Source organism: Mirounga angustirostris, unplaced genomic scaffold, assembly GCF_029215605.1.
Source record: "Mirounga angustirostris isolate CCGP_5_RB_7025 unplaced genomic scaffold, mMirAng1.0.hap1 SCAF_13, whole genome shotgun sequence".
NCBI classification, from domain to species: domain Eukaryota; kingdom Metazoa; phylum Chordata; class Mammalia; order Carnivora; family Phocidae; genus Mirounga; species Mirounga angustirostris.
The window spans coordinates 7,079,944-7,101,714 of record NW_026991721.1 but is presented as its reverse complement, the minus strand read 5'-3'; the positions used below and the strand labels follow the sequence as shown (position 1 = coordinate 7,101,714).

At 50.1% G+C, this 21,771-nt stretch overlaps 1 protein-coding gene across 5 annotated transcripts in view; it reads left to right on the top strand.

The window, feature by feature from the left end:
* Window positions 1-21,771, top strand: part of POLA2 (DNA polymerase alpha 2, accessory subunit) — a 28,939-nt gene extending 7,168 nt beyond the window's left edge. For 2 of the 5 annotated variants that reach the window (XM_064576197.1, XM_064576196.1), the window contains exons 6-19: window positions 3,307-3,413; window positions 5,984-6,177; window positions 6,778-6,866; window positions 8,114-8,269; window positions 8,908-8,970; window positions 9,689-9,731; window positions 13,135-13,259; window positions 13,776-13,814; window positions 14,864-14,937; window positions 17,872-17,983; window positions 18,228-18,334; window positions 19,175-19,234; window positions 19,482-19,608; window positions 21,518-21,771. In XM_064576197.1, coding sequence (XP_064432267.1) covers window positions 3,307-3,413; window positions 5,984-6,177; window positions 6,778-6,866; window positions 8,114-8,269; window positions 8,908-8,970; window positions 9,689-9,731; window positions 13,135-13,259; window positions 13,776-13,814; window positions 14,864-14,937; window positions 17,872-17,983; window positions 18,228-18,334; window positions 19,175-19,234; window positions 19,482-19,608; window positions 21,518-21,733 — 1,512 coding nt within the window. In that variant the 3' untranslated portion in view covers window positions 21,734-21,771. Of the gene's footprint in view, window positions 1-3,306; window positions 3,414-5,983; window positions 6,178-6,777; window positions 6,867-8,113; window positions 8,270-8,907; window positions 8,971-9,688; window positions 9,732-13,134; window positions 13,260-13,775; window positions 13,815-14,863; window positions 14,938-17,871; window positions 17,984-18,227; window positions 18,335-19,174; window positions 19,235-19,481; window positions 19,609-20,297; window positions 20,802-21,517 lie in introns of those variants that run through there. The other 3 variants (XM_064576198.1, XM_045893316.3, XM_064576199.1) reach the window with 3 other exon arrangements.

Here is a 21,771-nt window from a genome sequence, read left to right as displayed (position 1 = left end):
GTAAGTCGTTTCGGGGTGCCTGTGGAGAGCAGGAAAGCTAAAGACACAGCCTGTGAAGTTGCTGACACAAGACAGGCGCACATAACATATTATGTGGACATACTGCAGTTTTCCCTAGCTTAAAACTGAAGAGATGTAAAATCAACGTTTGATTTTCCCCCTAGAGATGCTCCTGTCCTAGAGCCCATATCTTACTAAAAAGTTCTTCCATTTTGGGGTTCGCTCAGGCCAGGAACCTTGGAGACCTCCCTGAGTCTGCCTTCTCTCTTACGCTCCACATCCAACTCATCCACCAGTCCTGTCAGCCCTCCTTCTGGAATCCCGGCCCTCTCACCTTGTCCGCTCACCACCAGGTCCCCAGCACTGTCATCCCCTGATTGAGCGGGACAGCTTCCTGTCCTGGCTTCTTTCTGCTTTGTCCGCCTCTGAGCAATTCACATAGCAGCCACAGTGCGCCATGCTCCTTTCAAATGCGAGTCAGGCCAGGTTTTTCTGCTCACAGCCCTCCACTGGCTCTCCCATCTTCCCCGGTAACATTCAGAAGATGTGTGAGGGTCTGTCTGAGTTTGCCCTGCTCCCTTGTCCAATTCCCACTCCTCCACACTCTGGTGGTCTTGCTCTTCAAACACACCAGACATGTGTCCACCTCCTCTGTCCCCTGTCTGAGGGAAGAAACCTGCCTACAAGAGCAAACCCCTCCTCTTTCCCTCCTTTTCTCTTGCTTTTCTTTTCCCTGTGGAACTTACTACCATGAGACAGGTTATATATTTCCTTGTTTGCTTCAGTCTGCCTCCTTATGAGAACAGAAGCTCCTTGAGGGCAGAAACATTGCTGTGTTCGCTGCTGTTTTCCCAGAGCCTGATACATTAATCATTGTTGAAGGGCAGACCTTCTGAATAAGAACGGTTGCTTGGCTCCCTAAGCAGCATCAACCAGGATTGCGGAACCTAGTGGGGCCGCCTCATGTTGATCTGATTGACAACCTCACAGGTCCAGAATTTGTGATTTGTCTGTATATCCAGAGTCGATCATGTTCTTGGGGACTGACTCGTGGTAATCCAGCTCTCAGTAGACTGATGCATAGGTCAGATGCAAATTTACTTGATTTCCTATGGAAATATATGCCCTTCCCATGACGGAAATACCATCCTGAGGACTCCCATTCCTGCCACGAAGGTATTTAGGAGGCCCAGTTATGAATCACAGTTGGTGACCAGAGAATCAGACTTAAGTGAGTCGGACTAAAATGAGCAAACAAGATGAAATACGTGTCTGAAGCTCAGAGGAGACGCCACGTGGGTCTGGCCTAGAGAAATGTAAAATACTTAGAACAGTACCTATCACGTGGAAACTGCTGCATCATCGTTAGGCCATACATCAGTGGCCTCCCGACAAAGTAGTCATGGGGCCGAACGTTGGCCTTTCCCTCACAAACAGTGCCATGGCGAGGTTGCCAGGCCCTTGTGGGGTCTCCGAGGCAGGTGTACCTGTGGCCTTGCCTGATCATTATTAAATATTTGCCTGGTGACGTTGCCAGCTACTCTTTTGCCTCCACGCTCGCCATAAATCCCCTGGTGATAATTTGGCTTTCCACGTGTCCTGCCTGACACGGAGGGGAGGTGTTAGCCTGCCGATTTGAAGTCCCATGCCTCCAACGTTATATTTCTAGTAAATTAATAAACTGGCAACCTGGCCTATAATTTGGGTTTCTGTGTGGTATGAGAATGTGCTTACCCCAGGATATGAGAATATGGTATCCTCAGTCACTGTATTTCTCACTGCAAATGAACAGGCATGCAGCGTTAATAGCAAATCTCATGAGCGTGGTTAGAGTGAGCGCATCCCTGAGAAGCGTAACGAGTTGGTCTGTTGACACCATTGGGTTTCGCTGCAAGGGCTGAGGACAAGGGCCATGAAACTGCCCTGTCTCCCAATGTGCCATCCTCTTGCCATGTCCTGGGAGACGGACTGTCTTTGTCTTGAAATACCCCCACACAACCTTGGCCCTAGAGTTTGACAGCCCCTGTGGATTACAAGAGTCGTTTGAGAAAATATACCAAAACCATAAAATCTTATCCATCCTTTGGCCCAGTATTTATCCCTAGTCAGAATCTCTCCTAAGGAAATAATCCAAATTATGGGAGAAGTTATCTGCGTAAAGATGGGCATGTCAGCGTTATTTATAATCACCCAAAATTACAAGCATCCCATCCATCCAGCAGTAGAGAAGTAGTTATGTCAGCTATTATGTATCAATTTAATCACAGCTACTAAAAAGGACAAAGGTTGTGGGGATGTTGGAAAATGTTCATAGTTAATATAGCGTGAAAAAAATCAGTATATGTAATATTCAAATAAAGGTTTATATTTAAACTAAGATTGTAAATATTAGAATTTATATATTTTTTAAGTTGGAAAAATATGAAAATACCAGAAAGGAGTATTAAAAAATGGTTATTGTATATAAGAGCAGTAGCATCAGGGTCTTTTTAAAACCTAATTTCCGTCCCGGCTACTTGATGGTCTTTCCTGCATCTGTTCTCTTGTGTTCGTCCCCAGTTGTCACCAGCAGGCAGCTGTGGTGGCATAACTTCGGTGCGCAGCCAGGAGGAGCCCAAGGGCAGGGAATCCTCTGCAGACCAGCTGGCCTCCTGGTTGCCGTCCCGGCAAAGATTTTATCTCTCCTCTGCCACAGTCAGCTATCCTAGACTCTGGGGAGCAATAGATCTCTGAGCTGTGGGTCTCATCCTCCATCCTGGGCATACCTTTGGATTCTTGCTGATGAGCAAAAGCCAGAGAACGGAAGTGACCATCGGTGAGGCATTTGCTAAATAGACTAAGTTCAACCATGTTATCTGCCTGGAGTCCTTCTTTTCTCTAATTTTGAAAACGTGCAGGGGACTTTGCCAAAATGAGTAGTAGTGTGGTCCCATCCCTTCTCAGGAAAATGTGTCTGCACGGGTCAAAACTCCCAGCTGTTCAAAAGCAAAGGGGTGGGGAAAGAAAGTGACCACGTGAACAGTTTGATAGGACAGATTGCCTGCTTGGCAGTCATTTCTGGGAAATGTTGATACTTTTTCATAATTGCCTTCAAAATGGGGACAGGATTCCAATGGATTTGGTGATAGCTGCTCAAGATTTCTCTACGGGATTATGCTTGGAGATGGGGCCTTAAGAAGGGAACCAGCCCAACCCTACCTTGCGCCCTTCACTTGGGCACCGTGCTTTTCTTCCTAAGGGTCTATACCGTCAGGTAGCAACTTGGGTCTACAGTGACTGGGATCTTGTTTTCTGTTTTGTTCCTAGGGTTCTCAGAAGCGAGCTATCACCACCCCAGAAACCCCCCTAACAAAAAGGACTGTGTCTACTCGGAGCCCCCATCAACTCCTCTCACCATCCAGTTTCTCTCCAAGGTACGGATCAGAATGAATCCAGCTGCCGGACAGCAGGCCTGCCCTCCCCTTTCTGTGGTTGTGAGGGGGCTGATCCTCCAGAGTGACAGACTCAATACGGGTGGGTGTGTACCTCTGTGGTGCCTAGCTTGAGAGCCTATTGCTCTCTGCCCTCCTTGCCTTCTCTTCCTGTGTGGAAAATTACCGTGTCTTCCAGTAGTTAAGGAAACTCACTTTCCACCCACTTTTCTGGGGCTCATTTCCTAGGTCAGGAGCAGATACCTTCTCCAGAAAACAACCTGTCTATTCAGAAGTCCACGAGTCTCAGGAGTCTTGCCAATAGAGACAAATAGGCTTCCACCTGCCTCTGTTAGTTTTGGTGTTGTTGGGTTTCTTCTTCTCCTTTTTCTTCTCTTCATCTGTAGTATCTATTTTTTTTTTTTTTTAGGATTTTATTTACATATTTGTCAGAGAGAGAGCACAGGCAGGGGGAGTGGCAGGCAGAGGGAGAAGCAGACTCCCCGCTGAGCAGGGAGCCTGATGCGGGGCTCGATTCCAGGACCCTGGGATCATGACCTGAGCCGAAGGCAGATGCTTAACAACTGAGCCACCCAGGCGTCCCCAGTATCTATTTTATAAAAAGAATAGTACGTATCTGTGTTCATCCTGTTGTATAACCTGTTTATTGTTCCTCTCTCAGGTTACAACTAGTTTCTCAGAGTTTGCGTGTCACTGTGAATCTACACAGACTTAATTGGCATTTTTATCCCTGCTGCCACATCTGCACGTAAATCCACAAAGATCACATGTGATTTTTTTGAAATCCGTAAATGGCGTGTCTCCTATTAGAGAATTCCATTGGCCAGGGCCCTGCCGAGTAGAAGAAAGGCTTGGTGCTGCCAGGTCAGGATGAGGCTAAGGACCCGTCACGTTAACCATTTAGGGAAATACAAACTGCCTGTACTGTGGATCCCTTGTAGATGGAGCAGAGCTTAAGATTGTCCAGCTCTGTCGCTTGAGAAAGGAGGTGACAACAGTCACTCCAGGTGAGCGACCACAGGACTCCGAAGGACAGTTTCTCTAGTGTAGCCCACTGCTGCTTTCGGGAGTTCTCAAACTGATTTGGGAAGTGAGCTTTCTTTTTTTTTTTTTTAAAGATTTTATTTGACAGAGACAGCGAGAGAGGGAACACAAGCAGGGGGAGTGGGAGAAGGAGAAGCAGGCTTCCCGCGGAGCGGGGAGCCCGATGCGGGGCTCGATCCCAGGACCCCGGGATCATGACCCGAGCCGAAGGCAGACGCTTAACGACTGAGCCACCCAGGCGCCCCAGAAACGAGCTTTCTAGACGTACAAGGGCATCTTTGAAACTTGATGGGTAGAGACGGTTCTCACCAGCTGAGCCCGCACCATGACAGCAGCTACACTCTAAATAAGCAGTCCCCCGAAGCGTCACTGCACTAAAGGGCCAGCTGTAACCGCTGTCCCACGGAGCTGCGCGCGGAGGAGTTCAGAGAAGCCGGCGGTACGCTGCCTCGGCATTTTTTAATGCACGCTAATAAAGCTGACATCAGAAGCTGGTTCTGTAATTTATGAAAGTAACTTCTCAATTATTCAGGTAGAGGCAGCGCGGAGATCGAGATCATTAACTGAGCTCATTTTCCGTAGCCTCTGTGGAAAGAAGTTGCAGTATTACCCACGTAAAACTGGTTCCTGCAAAGCTTCGGTGCCTAAAGCGCAGACTGTTTGAAAGCGACCTCTCCGGAAGCTGTTCCCACCCAGAGGATTAGAGGCCCACACTGCCTTCCAAGGAGCTCGGCGATGTTCGTGTTCTTGTTTACCAGGCAGCGCGTGGAAATATGAGAACTTGTCAGTTGAGCCTTGGAGAATGGGAATGTTTGTTCACCAGCTGACTGAATTCATTACGTCTCCACGTGCACACACATGGGAGAGAGCTGATGAATTCCTTTTAACTTCATTTTATTGTGGTGTCTACCTTGAACTGTGTTGTGAGGTGCTATAGATGGACAGCGGTTTTGGGCTTATCCACAGCCAGGCTCTAGTGGTATTCTAATAAGTGCTAAAAAAAAAAAAATTGTAAGAGGGACGTCTGATTGGCTCAGTTGTTAAGCGTCTGCCTTCAGCTCAGGTCATGATCTCAGGGTCCTGGGATCGAGCCCCACATCGGGCTCCCTGCTCATTGGAGAGTCTGCCTCTGCCTCTGCCCCTCCCCTGCTTGTTCTCTCTCTCTCTCTCTCTCTCTCACAAATAAAAAATCTTTTAAAAAGTTATAAGAAAGAAAAGAAAGTGGTACTTGAAACCCACTTTATCCAGAGTTTGGTTTGGTTTTGCTTTGTTTAGTTGTAAGCCAGGAGAAAACCTTTTAAAATATGTCTGTATCTCTAAACTTACCCTCATTCCTGAAATTCCTTGAAGGTCCGGGTATGTCCAACCCCATTAAGCTGATTAGATTTATAATTGTGAGGCCAGCTTGACGTTTCTCCAGTCCCCATTTCCAAAAGGTAACCTCATTTTATTCATCTCTCTCTTTAGATAGGAATACAGTAATGTGTATCTGTTTTGCTTCCAATCAGTGCTACTCCCTCTCAGAAATACAACTCAAGAAATAACCGAGGAGAAGTGGTTACCTCCTTCGGCTCAGCACAGGGTGTGTCTTGGTCTGGAAGAGGAGGAGCCGGTGACATCAGCCTGAAGGTCTTAGGGGGTCCAGAGTCACTCACCGGGAGCTACAAATCAATGTTTCAGAAGCTTCCAGATATTCGAGACGGTAGTTGTTTTTCTCTTTGCAATTCTGGAAAATATAAAACCACCTGGAAGGGTGTAGAGTAAGTAACAAAGCTTCAGCTAGGCTGGTAGAACAAGTTCCGAGGTTGCCTTTGAATATAGAAGTTGGTAGATGTCCTCTGGGTACCCCTAGCAGTGGAGGGACATGAGGTGATGCTCTCAGCAATTCTGCCAAGTCACTTCGCTTCCCTAAAGAAAAAGCACATAACCATTTCCCAGTGACAGCCATTTGAACTGTGTAGAGGAAGCCAGTGAAAGATATTTATGGTTTCTTCCTTATAAAGAATGGAAGACTCTCCACATTGCACTTGTCTCCCCCTAAACCTCACTGATGGCCAGAATGAAAGGAAGGCTGGGTTGTGGACATTCGTGCTGACTCTCAGGGATTGTGCCACATGATCTGTGGCCAAATTTCAGCCACCAAATATTGGGAGATTGGCTAGGGCTTTAGAAAGAGGTCCTGGGCACCCTCCTGCTTCTGTAAAATGACTGACTTCAATATTTTATGATGCGCTGTATCTTCTCCTCTTGACAAGTGAAATGTCCTACTAAACACAGTACTTTTTCCCCTCTGGGCTTTCAGTTCTGACCTGTAAGATAGAGGAACTTGGCAGTGAACTCAAGGAACATTACAAGATTGAGGCTTTTACTCCTGTTCTGGTCCCAGCTCAAGTAAGAATTGTTCTAATAGTCCTCCTAATTAATACTGTATTTTTAAACTGATGGTAAAAAGGCATCCTTGCTTCCTTTTTTACTTCTTGTCTACATTCTAGTTAGAACATCTGTCTTGGTTGAATTTGATAACATGGATCCTTCTGAAGAAAGACTGAGAAGTGCTTTCTGGTTTTGTGACCAGAGATGGTCATTTTCTTTGCACTGGGATTAGGGTCTTGCACATAAGCAAAGACTGAGGCCTTTTCCTTTTTAGTGGTGAGGCACGTAGCCCCCTGGAGATTTCCCACAAATAGAAGTGTTCAGTGATCAGGATATGAGGACAACAGCAAGGACAGGGTTTCTAGGAATGGTGACCCATAGTCTCTGTCCCTATGGATCAACTGTTGCAAGTAGTATCTTTAATTGTGGTTTAATCTGGCATATGTTCCAGTGCTTTCTCTCTGAAATATTTTTTAATCTAAGGGGAAATGTGTTCTAGAAGATTCCTTAAGGCACGTCTGTCATTGTTTGCATTCAGAGAAGATTGACCAGTTGGGGAAGAATGCAAAACCATGTCATATAAGGAAGTTTGGGAGGAATTGGGAGGAAGGAGTAGAGGGGAGGCAGGGATGCACAGTCTTGTGGGGGAAGATTAGACTTCCTCAGACTGCCCCCAGTAATGGGAACAGGACAGAGGAAGCCACAGGGAGAGAAATTTCAGCTCAATTTAAGAACTTCCTGTTAAGAGACAATATGGTGTGTGGTTAAGGATCTGGCTCTGGAGCCAAACTTCAAACCCAGGCTTGACCCACTTTTTGACCTTAACTAAATTATGTAACCTGTTGCTGATTTTTCTCTTTTGTAAAGTGGGTCCAATAATAGTATCCACTTCACCATCATTGTGAGGATTAAACAAGTTAATACACGTAAACCTTTAGAACAATGCCTGGTATTCACTAAGCTCAATAGATGTGAGCTATTAATGGTTGAAACTATCCAGAGATGCAGTGGGCTGCCTTGGGGTGCAGGAACCAAGTTTGCCTTCACTAGAGATGCCCAAGCTTAGATGACCACTTAGAGGGGCTCAAGCATTGGGTGGGTGGGCAGACCAGATGCCCTGAGAGTCACTGATGATACTTGTCAATATGATGCCCCTGCCAAAAAAATCTTTCCTGCTTGGGATTTGCTTCGCTGTTCATTCTGTTGACCCCAGATTTTGAGCTCCTGTCCCCAAGACTGTCGTTCGTATGTTACACCTTCGGTAGGAGCCTGTTACTCTGCTGGGCCAGATTGGCTGTGACACCAACGGGAAGCTGAACAGCAAGTCAGTGATTCTTGAAGGAGACCGGGAACATTCCTCGGGGGCTCAGATTCCAGTGAATTTATCTGAGCTCAAAGAATATTCTCTGTTTCCCGGACAGGTGAGACGGGCTGCACACATGCTGTTTGCCCTATAGCGTGTGTGGTGGGCGGCGGCAGGATGAGCATCTCATCGCTGGCTGCCTCCTACTTGCACGAGGTGTGGCGGGAGCACCGGCTCTAGAGCAGACAGCGGTGTGGGGATTCCAGCTTTCCCTGAATGCTCTGACCTCAGCTCTGGGACCTGCTGCCGGGTTCAGCCTCCAGCTCCACCCCAGCAGGGAGTGTCACTCTGGCCAGGTTCCTTATCATCTCGAAGCCAGCGTGTCTTCATCTCTAAAATGGGAATAATAATTCTTACCTCATAGGATTGTTACAAAAAATTAGATCATTCGTATAGAGCACAGTTATTATTACTAACACAAGCCCCTTAATTTGTTTTCTAGAAAATACCCCCAAGTTTGTAATTATAAAATGAGATAGATGGACTTAGCACTTAATAGATGTTTTTTGTTTTTTGGGTTTTTTTTAAGTGAAGTACCCCCGACGTGGGGCTCAAACTCATGACCCCAAGATCAAGAATCTCATGTTCTCCCCACTGACCTGGCCAGGTGCCCCAGTACTTAATACTTTCTAACTAATCAAAATAGTTTTATTGCCGATCCCTTGTTCATCTCCCGTTCTGCTTCTTGTCCTTCAGGTTGTAGTTATGGAAGGAATCAACACGACTGGTAGAAGCTTTATTGCCACCAAACTCTATGAGGTACGACGGCAGTCGCCCCATCTTCCCTCCTGCTTTGCTGCAGACACAGTATGTGCCGTTCTGTCTGTCCTGGAAACTCAGGAGAACCTATTTATTTGCTTCTCAATTCTCTAGCTACAGAATGGGAAGCCGCCTCTGGGCCCCCTTGCAAACCATTTCTGTAAAGGGCCGTACAGTAAATACTTGAGGCTTTACAGGCCATACGGTCTCTGTCACAATGACTCGGCCATTGTGGCTCAGAAGTGCCGTTGACAGCCTGCAAACCAGTGAGTGTGGCTGGATTCGTGAAAGCAGGCAGTAGCCGGATCGGGCCCACAGGCCCTAGTTTACCTACCCCTGGTTTAGGCGTTAGTCCTCCACAGATTTGCAAATAACGCAAGCAAAAGTAGCAGATTCCCTGCTCTCAGGTCCTTGCCTAGGATACTGTCCTTCAGGCCCCTGTGTTCTCCCACCTTTTGCTGGGTGTTATGAGTTTAGCCATGACCTCCCGTTACCGGGGTTTCTTTGCTGCTCTGGTGCCATATAGATACCATCCGTTCTGTGAGCTTTTAGCTCCAGGGAGCAAGACTGAGGCTGCTTTCTTCCTTTTGCATCTCAGCCCTCCCCCACCACCCTCCCTCCCCACTTGCCGAAGCTGTGGTTCCCCACTCTCGTTCAGGTTCCACCCCCACCTTTGTTTTAACCAAGAACTCAGTTTAGTTTTTCTCCTGTTTTTAAGGGCGTGCCACTTCCATTTTATCAGCCCACCAAAGAGGATGGAGGTAAGTTTGGGTTCAAGCATTGTTTTGCTAACAGTGAGGTTGGTGGATGAGGGTCGTCCAGGTTCCTCAGGCCACAAGAAAGCTGCCAAAGCCGCCTGGGAGCACCCCGGTGGAGGCGAGGGAGGACAGCAGATGGGTGGCTTTACAGGCCCTTGGTGGAAGGCCAGGGTCTGAGCCCACTGAGCGTGACCACCTGGGTTCTGGCTACATATGAGGCATGCCATCTGTATCTGGAAGTTACTTTATAAAAGGCAAAATAGGAATAGTTTCTTTCAATGCACTGTGGTGTCCTGGATGGGATCCTGGAAGAGAAAAGGGACATTAGTGGAAAAGCTAGTGAACCCCAAATAGTTAGGAGTTAACAATAATAAGCCAGCATTAATTCCTTTGTTTTGTTTTTTGAAGACTGATTTATTTATTTTAGATAGAGAGCGTGTACACGGGGTGAGGGGGCTGGGCAGAAGGCACGCCCCATACAGCTTGATCTCACAATCCTGAGATCATGACCTGAGCTGAAATCAAGAGTCAGACACTTAACCGACCGAGCCACCCAGGTGCCCCTGGATTCATTTTGACAAATGCACCCCAGTGAGGCAGGGTGCCAGCATTCGGGGACGCTGGGGGAAGGGTATATATATAAGAATTTGGTATTATCTTTGCAGCTTTCCTACATTTCTAAAGTTATTCCAAAATAAAATCTTATTAAAAAGTTAGACAAATTTCTGGGGCACCTGGGTGGCTCAGTCGGTTAAGTGTCTGCCCTCAGCTTGAGTCATGATCTTAGGGTCCCCATTCAGCGAGAGTCTGCTTCTCCCTCTTCCTCTGGCACTGCCCCTCCCCACTGCGCTCACGCTCTCTCTCTCTCAAATAAATAAATAAAATCTTTCTTTAAAAAGTTAGACAGGGTGCCTGGGTGGCTCAGTTGGTTAAGCGACTGCCTTCGGCTCAGGTCATGATCCTGGAGTCCCGGGATCGAGTCCCGCATCGGGCTCCCTGCTCGGCGGGGAGCCTGCTTCTCCCTCTGACCCTCCCGACCCTCCCCCCTCTCATGTGCTCTCTCGCATTGTCTCTCTCAAATAAATAAAATCTTTAAAAAAATAAAAATAAATAAAAAGTTAGACAAATTTCTAAGGAAGCCTAGAGTTATTTGGTAACTAACCTAGGTGGGAAAGGACAAAAAGAAATTTTAACAGACTGCCTCAAAATAATTCAAAGCGTTTTTTAAAGCAAAGCAGAAGACTGTTGAGGACTCGCAGTGAGATGGCCGACTCTAGGGTATTGTCAGCACCCCATATGCGCAGTAACGGTGTGTGATGAGGTCATTCTGGGCGGTGACCTAGAATGAGGAATGAAATTTAGGAGTTTATGACATTGCACATTGCATCAGAAGGTCCATGTTGCTGGCAGCAAGAGGAGCGTGGTGGTATTAGATCCGCTTCAGGTGGTGGGATGAAATTGATGTGGCTGAGATGCCCAGAGCCTGAGCTGTGTGCCAGGGAAGCCTCCAGAAGCAGTGGAATAAGTTATTAACATTTTTGACCAAGGTACTGAGCTAGACACTCAGGGAGACACGAAATGAGAAGTGGGCCCTCCTCTCCTGGCACTTGCTTTCCTCCAGGGTTTACATCTCCTGTAGGCTCCTCGGAACCAGATTGAACTCTGTCCCCTGCCCTAGCACTGCATGAAACAGACTCTTCTCCCTGAACTCTCGATCTCGCTCCATGGTGTTCCTACTCTGGTGGACAAGTAACGGCCTAATCCCTACGACGGGGGATTAGGTTATTTTATATGGCAGAAGGAACTTCGAAGATGTCCTTCAGTTAAGAATCCTGACATGGGGATTATCCTGGATTGTCCAGGTGGGCCCAGTGTGATCACAAGGGTCTTTATAAGGGGGAGGGCAGAAGGATCTGCATCAAAGATAGAAATGGTAGGCTGCTGGCTGGGAAGATGGAGGAGGGGTCATGAGCCAAGACATGCAGGTGGCTTCTAGAAGCTGGAAAAGGCAAGGAGACATCTCTCCTCCTGCCTCCAGAAGGAATGCAGCCCTGCCAAAACCTTGATTTTAGGACTTCTGAATTCCAGAACCATAATCATAAATACGTGTTTGTTTTCAGCCACTGAGGTTGTGATAATTTTTCATAGGAGCCATAGGAAACTAATACAGCTACATGATAAGTCAGAGATCTTTGGGGGTTTTTGGCATAAGCTACAGAAACTGCTTCAGACTAACTTAAGAAAAAGAGAATTTGTTAGGGAAAATCCAGCTAGCTCACAGCGAGGACAGGGAGCTAGAAATGCAGACTCAAAGGCAGATAAGGACCTCACAACTCTAGGTGTCCAGCTAGCAGGAATTCCCCAACTATCTCATCCAGTTGCCTCTGGCTGGAATACATGAGCTCCACCCTTTTTTCTGTTCTTAAATGATTCACCTCGAGGTTCCATTACCAGGGAGGAGAGTGTGGATGGCTCAAACTGGTCACACGCCTGCCTCTTAGCTAGGGGATGACACTGCACCTGATTTATAGCCCCCCGGACTGCCTTGTGGAGGAGAGGGCTGGCTCTCCCAAAGGAAAGCCGATTCTGTGAGGAAAAAGGCAGTGCAAGACAGGTGGCCAAACATCACACCTCCCTAACCCTCACACAGGAATCCCAGGTCAAGCCTCACACCCAGCCCGTCTTTCTGGACTCCTCACCAGACCACGTTCTCCAGTCACACTGGAACACACATGTTCCCTCAAACCGCACACTCTCCAGGACCCTGTCTTGCCCTTGCTCCCGGGAAATTCTACTTACAAGCATAAGCAAAGTGAAATAAACCAGTCACAGAAAGATAAATAGTGTATGATTCCACTTACATACTTAGAGTAGCCAGAACCCTAAAGACAGACAGTAGAATGGTGGTGGCCAGGGCCTGGGGGAGGGGGGGCTCGTGTTTAATGGGGACAAGAGTTTCGGTTTGACAAGAGGAAAAGAGTTCTGGGAATGGATGGCGGTGATGATTGCACAGTTCTGTATTTATTTAATGCCACTAAAATGTATGCTTAAAAAAGGTTACAATGGTAAATTTTATGTTGTTTGTGTTTCATCACAATGAAAGTAACTAGGGGAAAGGCACGAGCAAATCTCACCTTGATCAGGCCTTTCCTGATTGCTGCTTTCTCCCATTGCTCAGTGTGCTGCTAGCAAACTGCCTGTCGCTCCCTCGTTATTCACGTTCTTCCCTGTCCCCAGCAGCTGATGGAGTGTTCTTTGAGGATGGGGATGAGATCTTGGATTCCCGGAGCTCTGCACTTAGGGAGACTCTTAATTAATTGAATCCTGTGGCATTTTTCCCTAACTGCCCTTCCTCCTACCATCCCAGTATCTTCTCGTCAACACTTTGTGATCCTTTCTGTCTTAGATTTTGAGCAACGCATGGTCCTGGTGGCCTGTGGGCCATACACCACATCCGACAGCATCACCTACGATCCCCTGCTCGATCTGATTGCCGTCATCAACCGCGATCAGCCTGATGTCTGCATCCTGGTAGGAAGCCCTCCTGGGACAGCTTCACTGGGGGAGGCACCAGTGGGAAAACTGGGGAGGAGACCTTAGAAAAAGATCCAGGGGCGCCTGGGTGGCTCAGTCAGTTAAGTGTCTGACTCGGTTTCAGCTCAGGTCACAGTTTCACGGTCATGGGGTCGAGTCCCGAGTCAGGCTCCGCACTGAGCATGGAGTCTGCTTCAGATTCTCTCTCCCTCCCCCTCTGCTCTCTCTCTCTCTCTGTCTCTCTCTCTCTCCCTCTCTCCCTCTCTCTCTCAAATAAAGTTTTTTTAAAGAAAGGCCCAGTGTTGTAGGACGCAGTACACCTGGTTAGGGGGCCTTGGCGGCCTCCCTCCATCCAGGGTCACAGCCTTTGCCTGTGATATTGGCTGGGTACTCCCACCCCATCTGCTACCTAGAGGGACAGATGAGCCCTGGGCAGAGAACTGCTAGGAGAGGGTGTGTGAAGGCGCTCATGGACACGTGTGGTTCTGATACCTTTGTTTCTCTTATTTGCAGTTTGGACCTTTCCTGGATGCTAAGCACGAACAGGTAGAGGTAAGTGACGGGCCGGGAAGGAAAAGTGCCAGATACCTGCATCAAGTTGAGCCCTCGCTCGTTTCCATATTTTGGACTTTATGCTGCATTTGTAACAAACCTAAATTAATCCCTGTGGCTAATCAGAAAAACATTGTAGCAGGGCATTTTTGTAAATATTTGAAGGCTTCATGTCACCAGAATACAAGGCCATTTGGAAGCTGGAGGAGGGAAGTGCACGTCTGTGAGTCTGGTGCCCCCCTGTGAGGCTCGGTGCTAAGGCACGAGCCCGCTCACGCAGGCGCAGGTGTCTGTGACTCCAGGACCCACGTCTTGCTGTCCTTTGATGCAGAAAACATAAAAGGCCCTTCTCAGGACATCTCTGGCCGAGAGTCGGTGCCTCCTACCCTTTGTCTCAGGATATTGTACCTTCCACAGAAAGGATTGCAGAATGCTCTTGCTTTTACTCTCAGCTTACATTCTAGAGGATGAATTCCTCTGCCATCCCCTTTCCTGTCCCCAAACAGAGTCTGCTCCTTGAGGACAGAGACCACGAACATGTGTCTTTCTTTTTTTTTTTAAAGATTTTATTTATTTATCTGAGAGAGAATGGGAGACAGAAAGCATGAGAGGGGGAGGATCCAAGGGAGAAGCAGACTCCCCGCCGAGCAGGGAGCCCGATGCGGGACTCCATCCTGGGACTCCAGGATCATGACCCGAGCCGAAGGCAGTCGCTTAACCAACTGAGCCACCCAGGCGCCCCGAGATTTTTTATTTATTTATTTGACAGAGGGAACACAAGCAGGGGGAGTGGGAGAGGGAGAAGCAGGCTTCCCACGGAGCAGGGAGCCCGATGCGGGGCTCGATCCCAGGACCCTGGGATCATGACCTGAGCCAAAGGCAGACACTTAACGACTGAGCCACCCAGGCGCCCCAACATGTGTGTTTCATCGTACTCTGTCCTCCAGCTCCTCGCTCAACAGCTGGCCCCCGGGGTCGTTCAGCATGCTAGGCCAGTGAATAAAGGCCAGCGTCTGCTCTCTGAATCGGTCTCCTTCCTTCTCTTGCAGAACTGCCTGCTCACAAGTCCATTTGAAGATATTTTCAAGCAGTGTCTGCGGACAATTATTGAAGGGACGCGCAGGTCAGAATTCAGACTGTTGGACAGAACCTTACGCTGCCCGGTTTCTCCAGGGCAGGAAGTAATGGTAGCTCGTGTCCCTTTATCCTTTTGAACTCCAGAGATCAGATCCACCTCTTGACTCCCAAGCGCACCGACACCGGGTTAAGAGGCGTCTCTGAAATACAAAGATAAACACACTTGACAGGAAAAGGCTGCGAAGACTTTCGTTCTTCCCTTGCTTGCACTTTACTTCCTCTCTTTTCTCACTCCCTTTTGTATAAACTCCTATTCCCTGGGAATCTTCCCGGCTGATTCTGAGAAGTGTTTGATGAGTTCCCCAACGAAATCCCTGGGGGCCCCAAACATCTCGAAGCTTGAGTGATTGTTTTGGGGTGAGCCCAAGTCCTTCCCCAGAGTCAGAGCTGCCCCACGTTTCACGGGACGCTGCGGACGGCCAAGCAGGCCGTGGTAGAAACTTGGGGGCGCGGAGAGGAGATCTTGGATCCTTGCCATAGACCAAGGGGCAGGAACTGTGAGGAGAGATGCGCAATTCTAATTTGAGAGAAAAGGCACTATTCCTGGAAGAGTCTTGAACTACAAGTAGGAAGTTATTCAGGAAGCTAACATCCTCACTTCCTGCCCCTCTTCCTCCAGGGCCGGGGTTTGAAAGGAATTGGTATAGGTGATGGATCTTCTCCTCTAGGGATTTGCTTGCCTGCGGCTGAGCTCATAGAAATAAACATTCCTGAAGCTAAGCTTTTAAAAATAAGTCTATAACAAAGGTGGTTTTTAAAACAAGATGTATAATCTTCCGCCCATTCGCAGTGAGAACTGATCCCAGAGTCGATTAGTCGTAATACTACCTTCTTGTATCGGCAGCAGGGCTGGTCTGGCAGGCCTCAGGGACTGGGGAGAAGCACCCCCTACCTTACCTGGGTGTCAGGGGACTCGGCCTGCGCCTGGGTCTGCCCCTTCCCCACTACCCACCCCCCAAATGAAGTTAATCCAGGTGCCTCTTGCCTCCCACGCTGTCGTTTGTCGTGACGTAGGCTAGACCTGGGGAGGACCTAGTGCCCCTCAGAGATACCCCTCCCCTCCCCAACTGCCAGGAGCAGGGCTGGTGTCCCTGTTGGGTTGGGTCCCCTGGGGATGGACAGGGACCTCAAAGCCGTGCCCCAGCAGGCGGGGTGCTCTCAGTGCGACATTGGGTTCTGTTTTTGGTTCCTTGCCCCATGTGGTGGTGACAGCAGTGGGACAAACAAAGAACAAACTGGGCATTGTTACTGTGGGGTGAGCGCCCAGCGCTGCCAGGCACTTTCTTTTGCAGCCAGTGTGCGCCTCGGGGCAGGGGGAGCTGCCCTGCCCTCCCCAAAACAGTATATGAGCGGTCCGTGCTGGGTGGTGGTTTATTTTTATTCCTGAGAGATCAGACGTGCAGAGCACAAAGCTGATTTATCAGTAAAAGCCAGAACTCGCGGAAGCGCCCTGTCCACAGAGCAGAGCAGCAGAGCCGCAGAGGGAGCGGCTGCGGGGACCCTCCCACCGTGATGCACGAGGTTGTGCAATGCTCGGCATAGTTGGAATTTTCTTTCAGATCCCTCCCCCTACAGCCACTTCATAGCCATGAGCAGGAGGGCTGTTTCCTCCTTAACCATTGCCCTTCCAGCACCTTCGCTGAAACAGCGGCTCCACCCTTTAACCGTGGCCAGCGGCACCTCCGCCCTTTGTGTCCATCACAGACTGAGCCCGTGGGGTCTGGAGCACAGGTAGTCCCGGGTGGGTCAGCCCTGGCTTCGGGCACTGATCGTGTACTTAATCTGTGTCACAGAGACTGTAACTAATGTGCAGAGTGGTCGCAAGATCCTGGTTTTCTGTTGCACAAGTCTCAGTTCACGCTCTGAGCAGGTATGACAGACAAGTGCCAGATGTGACAACAGTCACCAGTACCTTTATCCCATGGGAAAGGCAGCTGCGTCTGGGAAGGCCATAGATTTCAAGCAAGAGAGGGAGCTGACAGCGAGCGCTGGTGGGGGGTTTTAAACATGCCCTCAAAGGGACACTGCGCCTGTGTGGTTTGTAATAGGCCCCTCTGCCGAGCACAGCTGAGGGAACCAAGGAAACGGGATTTTTTTTTTTTCCTTTCCTCTTTTGTGTGGCTGAGAATAAACAGTTGGGTCCTCAAGTTAAAGGTTTTTCTTCGCTTACATGTTGTACCCTAGAGATTCCCCTTCTGCCTCCATCAAAGGAAATCTGTTTTTCCTGTTGCTATTAAATAGTCCTGTCACTCTTGCAAGACAGTCTGCTGAGAAAAACTTGGGGCATCGCTTCCCTATGCGAGAGGGAAGGGCCTTGGAGAGAGGCCAGGTGCGCTCTTCCCCATCCCTCGGAAGGTGTGTCTGTCTGTTGTTGTACGTAGGACCCAGTGTTCTGGTAGGAGGCTGCGGTTTGACCCTCTACGCGAGAAGGCAGTGTGAGGGTCTGGTCATGGCTGGTCTCTCCCTGGGCAAGAGCCCCTGGTCAGGGAGACCAATGCCTGTACGCCCCATCTGTGTGCATAGTGTGAAGTCAGAACTTTGGTTTTGTATCTGGCTGCACGTCTCTGGTTCTTTGGTCAGAACCTTGTCTTTCTAGATTTTTCTATTTCCCAATTTCTGCTCCTCCTTTCCTACCAAATAGTCCCGTCCTCTCCCTGGTGGAACACCACATGGAGCCAGGACAAAGCACATCCCGGGTGACCTGAGCCTCGTTGAGGTAGATGTGTGGAAGTGAGAACAAGGTGTCTTTTGCTCGCAGTGTCCCATGGGCAACAGCACCTCTCCTCATAGAATTCGGTTCGGAAATTCCTCTCTGGATGGAGGCTCTTGTCTCAAGCCCTGATATTTTCAGTCTGTTGTCCAGCTGTTCTAACTCGAATGCGCTCATTTTTCTCCCTCTTCTGATGGTTTTTGGATGAAGTAGCTCTGGCTCCCACCTCGTCTTTGTCCCATCCGTGAGGGACGTGCACCGCGAGCCCGTGTACCCGCAGCCACCTTTCAGCTACTCTGATCTGCCTCGAGATGACAGAAAGGTACCGCATCCCCGCTCTGGCCCCTGAGTGGAGGGTGGAGTGGAGAAGCCTTCTGGGGGCATGGATAGGGCCTGAATCTTAAGCAGCTTTCTTTAACAGACAGATGTATTTATGATTTACTGTCCATTGGTTTGGCCCGCCTTTCAGTGGTCTCTCCTCCCCTGGGAGAGCCCCCTCCACTTTCATGGGGAAGAAGGTTCTAGCTTTGGTGCACAAATGCTTGTCTCGCCCCTTCTCGTTGTAGCGAGTGCAGTTCGTGTCTGAGCCCTGCAGTCTCTCCGTAAATGGAGTGATCTTTGGCCTGACGTCCACGGATCTGCTGTTCCACATGGGAGCCGAGGAGATCAGTAGGTGGGAAGCAGTTCTGGTCCAGCAGGCAGGACACTGGCGCTCTGGACCCTGGGCCTTTCTTCCACCAAGAAAATCAAGGGGCTGCTTGGCAGAGCCTTAACTGGGAAGTCCTTAGAGCAGCCCCTTGTGCCAGACCCTCTGGCCATTCGAGTTTCTCTGTTCCCAACGGGAGCAACGGATGCATGTGTTTCTGCTGGCGCTGGTCTGTACAGTGTTGGAGACCCCAGAGAACCATGGCCGTGTGTCTTTGCACTTTGTTTTTAATCCTAGAGGTTCATCTCCTTTCCTTCACTTCCCACACTCGCAACCTAAACAGGACTGGGTGTCCCTGCTCCTAGAGGATGAACTGCCGAGCTACTCAGCAGGGTGTTGGTCTGCAGAGAATCAGACCTAGCCTGCCTGCTGATGCAGGTCCAGCAGTTCCCCCATCGCTGGGAGGAGTGTGAAGCAATGCGTGTGTTAGGCGAGATGGGTGTGTGCTTGTTGGCTGAGGTCTGAGGGGCAGGGGTCAGCCTGACAGCACACTCACTGCTTGCTGGTGCACTCCTTGCCCATTCTTGCACACTGAAGTTTTAGCCAGCAGCCTGCCGTGGCCTTGATCACCTGGGATGCCTGCTCTTTCCCGTCGCAGCCCGGTGGCCTGCTCCCCTTCTCAGGTGGGAACAGACCGAGCTCTTTGTCGGGGGGTCTTTCGACTTCCCCAGAGGCACCCTCTCATCACTGTGTGTGGGCCATGTAGCTTCTCCCCGGTTTATCGAATCCTCAGGTCCTCCCCAAAGAGACACAGGAGCTGAGAAACAAGGCTCTGCATTCCATCTCTTGCTTCTCTTGCTTCCCCAGTGCTTCCGGAACTTCAGACAGACTCAGCCGAATCCTCAAGCACATCCTGACCCAGAGAAGGTGAGCTCACTCGTGGGAATGTCTGACCAGGACGAGTGTGCTTTGGGGTCCGGTGCTCTGACAGATTTGATTGCGAGCACCTTCCTTGGGCCACTACCAGGGAACTACTCCCTGTGATGACAAGCCTGCCTTCTGTCCCCCAAACACAGGGAGGAACAGGAGACACAGTCTGTGAAAGCTCGGAGGCCATGTGGGAAGAGGGGACCCTGGCTCAGTCACTGCTTACTGTTTCTCTCTGTCTCTGTAGCTACTACCCGCTCTACCCTCCCCAGGAAGACATGGCCATTGACTATGAGAATTTCTACACCTATGCACAGCTGCCCGTCACCCCGGACGTCTTCATTATCCCATCAGAGCTGAAATACTTTGTGAAGGTAAGTTTGAAGTCTGCTTTTTCCCAGAAATGCCAGGACCCATCTGACTTTCCCTTCTAGACCACTGATCCTCATTCCTCATCTGGGGACAGTGGCCTCATTTCTTTGGGAGAGGTGGTAAAGGACTAGAAAACGAATGTTAGTAAAACATTTAAGTAAAAGCCATCCCCCTGCTTCCCTGGGAGCTCCAGGAGCAGGTAGGAAGGCCCTCAAACAGTGGTTGTCACGTGGGGGCCATGTCAGGGTGACCTGGGAACGTTTCGCACATGCCCTTGCCTGCCCCCCTCTCCCGAATTCGGATATGACCTCCGGGGGAGCTCAGCCTTGAGATTGAAAGAAGCTCTTGGTCATTCTCATCTCTGCCACCCGGGGTGGGTCCCTCACGGGGGATCCACCCAACCCGTAGCCCTCTTGCCGAATCAGAGCCAGTTCAACCTCAAGAGGTAAAACTGTTCCCGTGTTGGAAAACGATAACCAGGTCAGGTTTGTCTCCCAAGTTGGGGAGCTGATTGTTACCCTTCTTCATTCCGCTTCAGAGGCTCAAAAGGAATTCAGGGTTTTCCGATAAGTTAACAGATTAGACTTGAGATGTGTTCAGTTGCCTTCCTTTCCATTTTATCAACCCCTCTCTGGGGTCTGACTCTTAGATGATTCCAGCTTTCTCACATCGGCCCCTTTCCTCTCCCCAGGATGTCCTCGGCTGTGTCTGTGTGAATCCCGGGCGCCTCACCAAAGGGCAGGTGGGGGGCACCTTTGGCCGACTCTTCCTCAGGAGGCAGCAGGCCGAGGGTGGGGAGGGGAGGCGGAGTCCGTGCACTGCTGTCCAGGTGGTCCGGATCTGAGGCCTGGGCGCTTTATCGTCCCCCGTCATGCGGCGCTCGCAGACGTCTGAGAGCCCAAGAGTGGCCCTCTGACGGGAGCCCAGCCGTTGAGAGGTAGAGGAGAGGCCGCGGGGCATGGGTCCAGCGGGCAAGGCCTCATGCAGCTGGACCCTGACCCTGAGTCGAGCTGCTCTGGAAGAAAGCTGTTGTTTCTTCGTGGACACGCGAAGAGTCCCGGGCAAACTGGCTGTGGATGCAGCATCCTCAGAAAAGGCAAGAAGACTTTGTGATTTTTCTACATGAATCAGACACAGGAACAACTTTTGGAGAAATAAAAGTAAATTCTGAGGGTGACTTCTGAGTTTAATTCCTCTTCCGCTCTTTCTTTTTCCTGGCAGTGAACAAAGAACATTGCCTCCTTGACCTGTGCCCATGAAGGCCTAGCATCTGTCACACTGGGTTTCCGTCCAACCGCAAGCCTGGTCCTCCCCAGGCCCCATGGCCTCGGTGCTGAGGAGGTGTGCTGGGCGGGGGCCACGGAGCCGGGCTGCAGAGCGAGCAGCTGGCTGTGGCCTGGCCCTCCCCGCCCAGCACTCGCCTGCGTGCTCTGGTCCCAGCCTGACCTCGCCCATCTGGAGGGGGCGGCTGCACGGAGCCCTGCCAAAGCCGGATTCCCCGGTGCCGACCCTGCCAAGCTGCACAGCATGTGGGGCTCACCCACAGCCCAGAGCACTTGGCCAGGCGGGGCCCTCTAGGGCCCCCAAATGTCCCGTGTGTCCTGGCGTTTGGGGAGAGGCCGTCACCAGCTAACCGTGGACCAGGTTTTTGCCCAAAGCTGGCAGGCTGTCCTGCGTCCTGTGCCCAAGCCAAGCCCGAGGGGCCCGACTCCAGGGCTGAGGGAAGTGTGCGAAGGAGCAGGGGGTGTGATGCCTTTGGCCTGAGTCAGAGATAAATAGGTGACCAAGCAGTGTCCAACCTTTGCCTCCCACCTCAGACGGTGGAATCCATGGCAGATCCAACCAGGTTTGGGAGAAACTGGTCTCCCTTTGAAAACAAGCAGCTGTGGTTTTGTCTCGTTCATTTTATAGGCGCCTCCTCTGAACACAAGAACCAGAGACAAGCCCCAACTTGGGGAGCTGATTTTCTTCCTCCTGAAGATCCCCCTGCATGGGAAGCACCCAGCCACTTCGTCTCCAGATGTGCCATTTTGGGAGCCCGGGCCCCTCTCCCAAACCTCAAACAGCTGTGGTCCCCCAGTTCAAGAAGAGCCTTTGTATCATTCCACCAACCCCAATGTCCGCTAAAACCCTGCCCTCCACCCCCCCCCCCCCTTTCCCTGGAA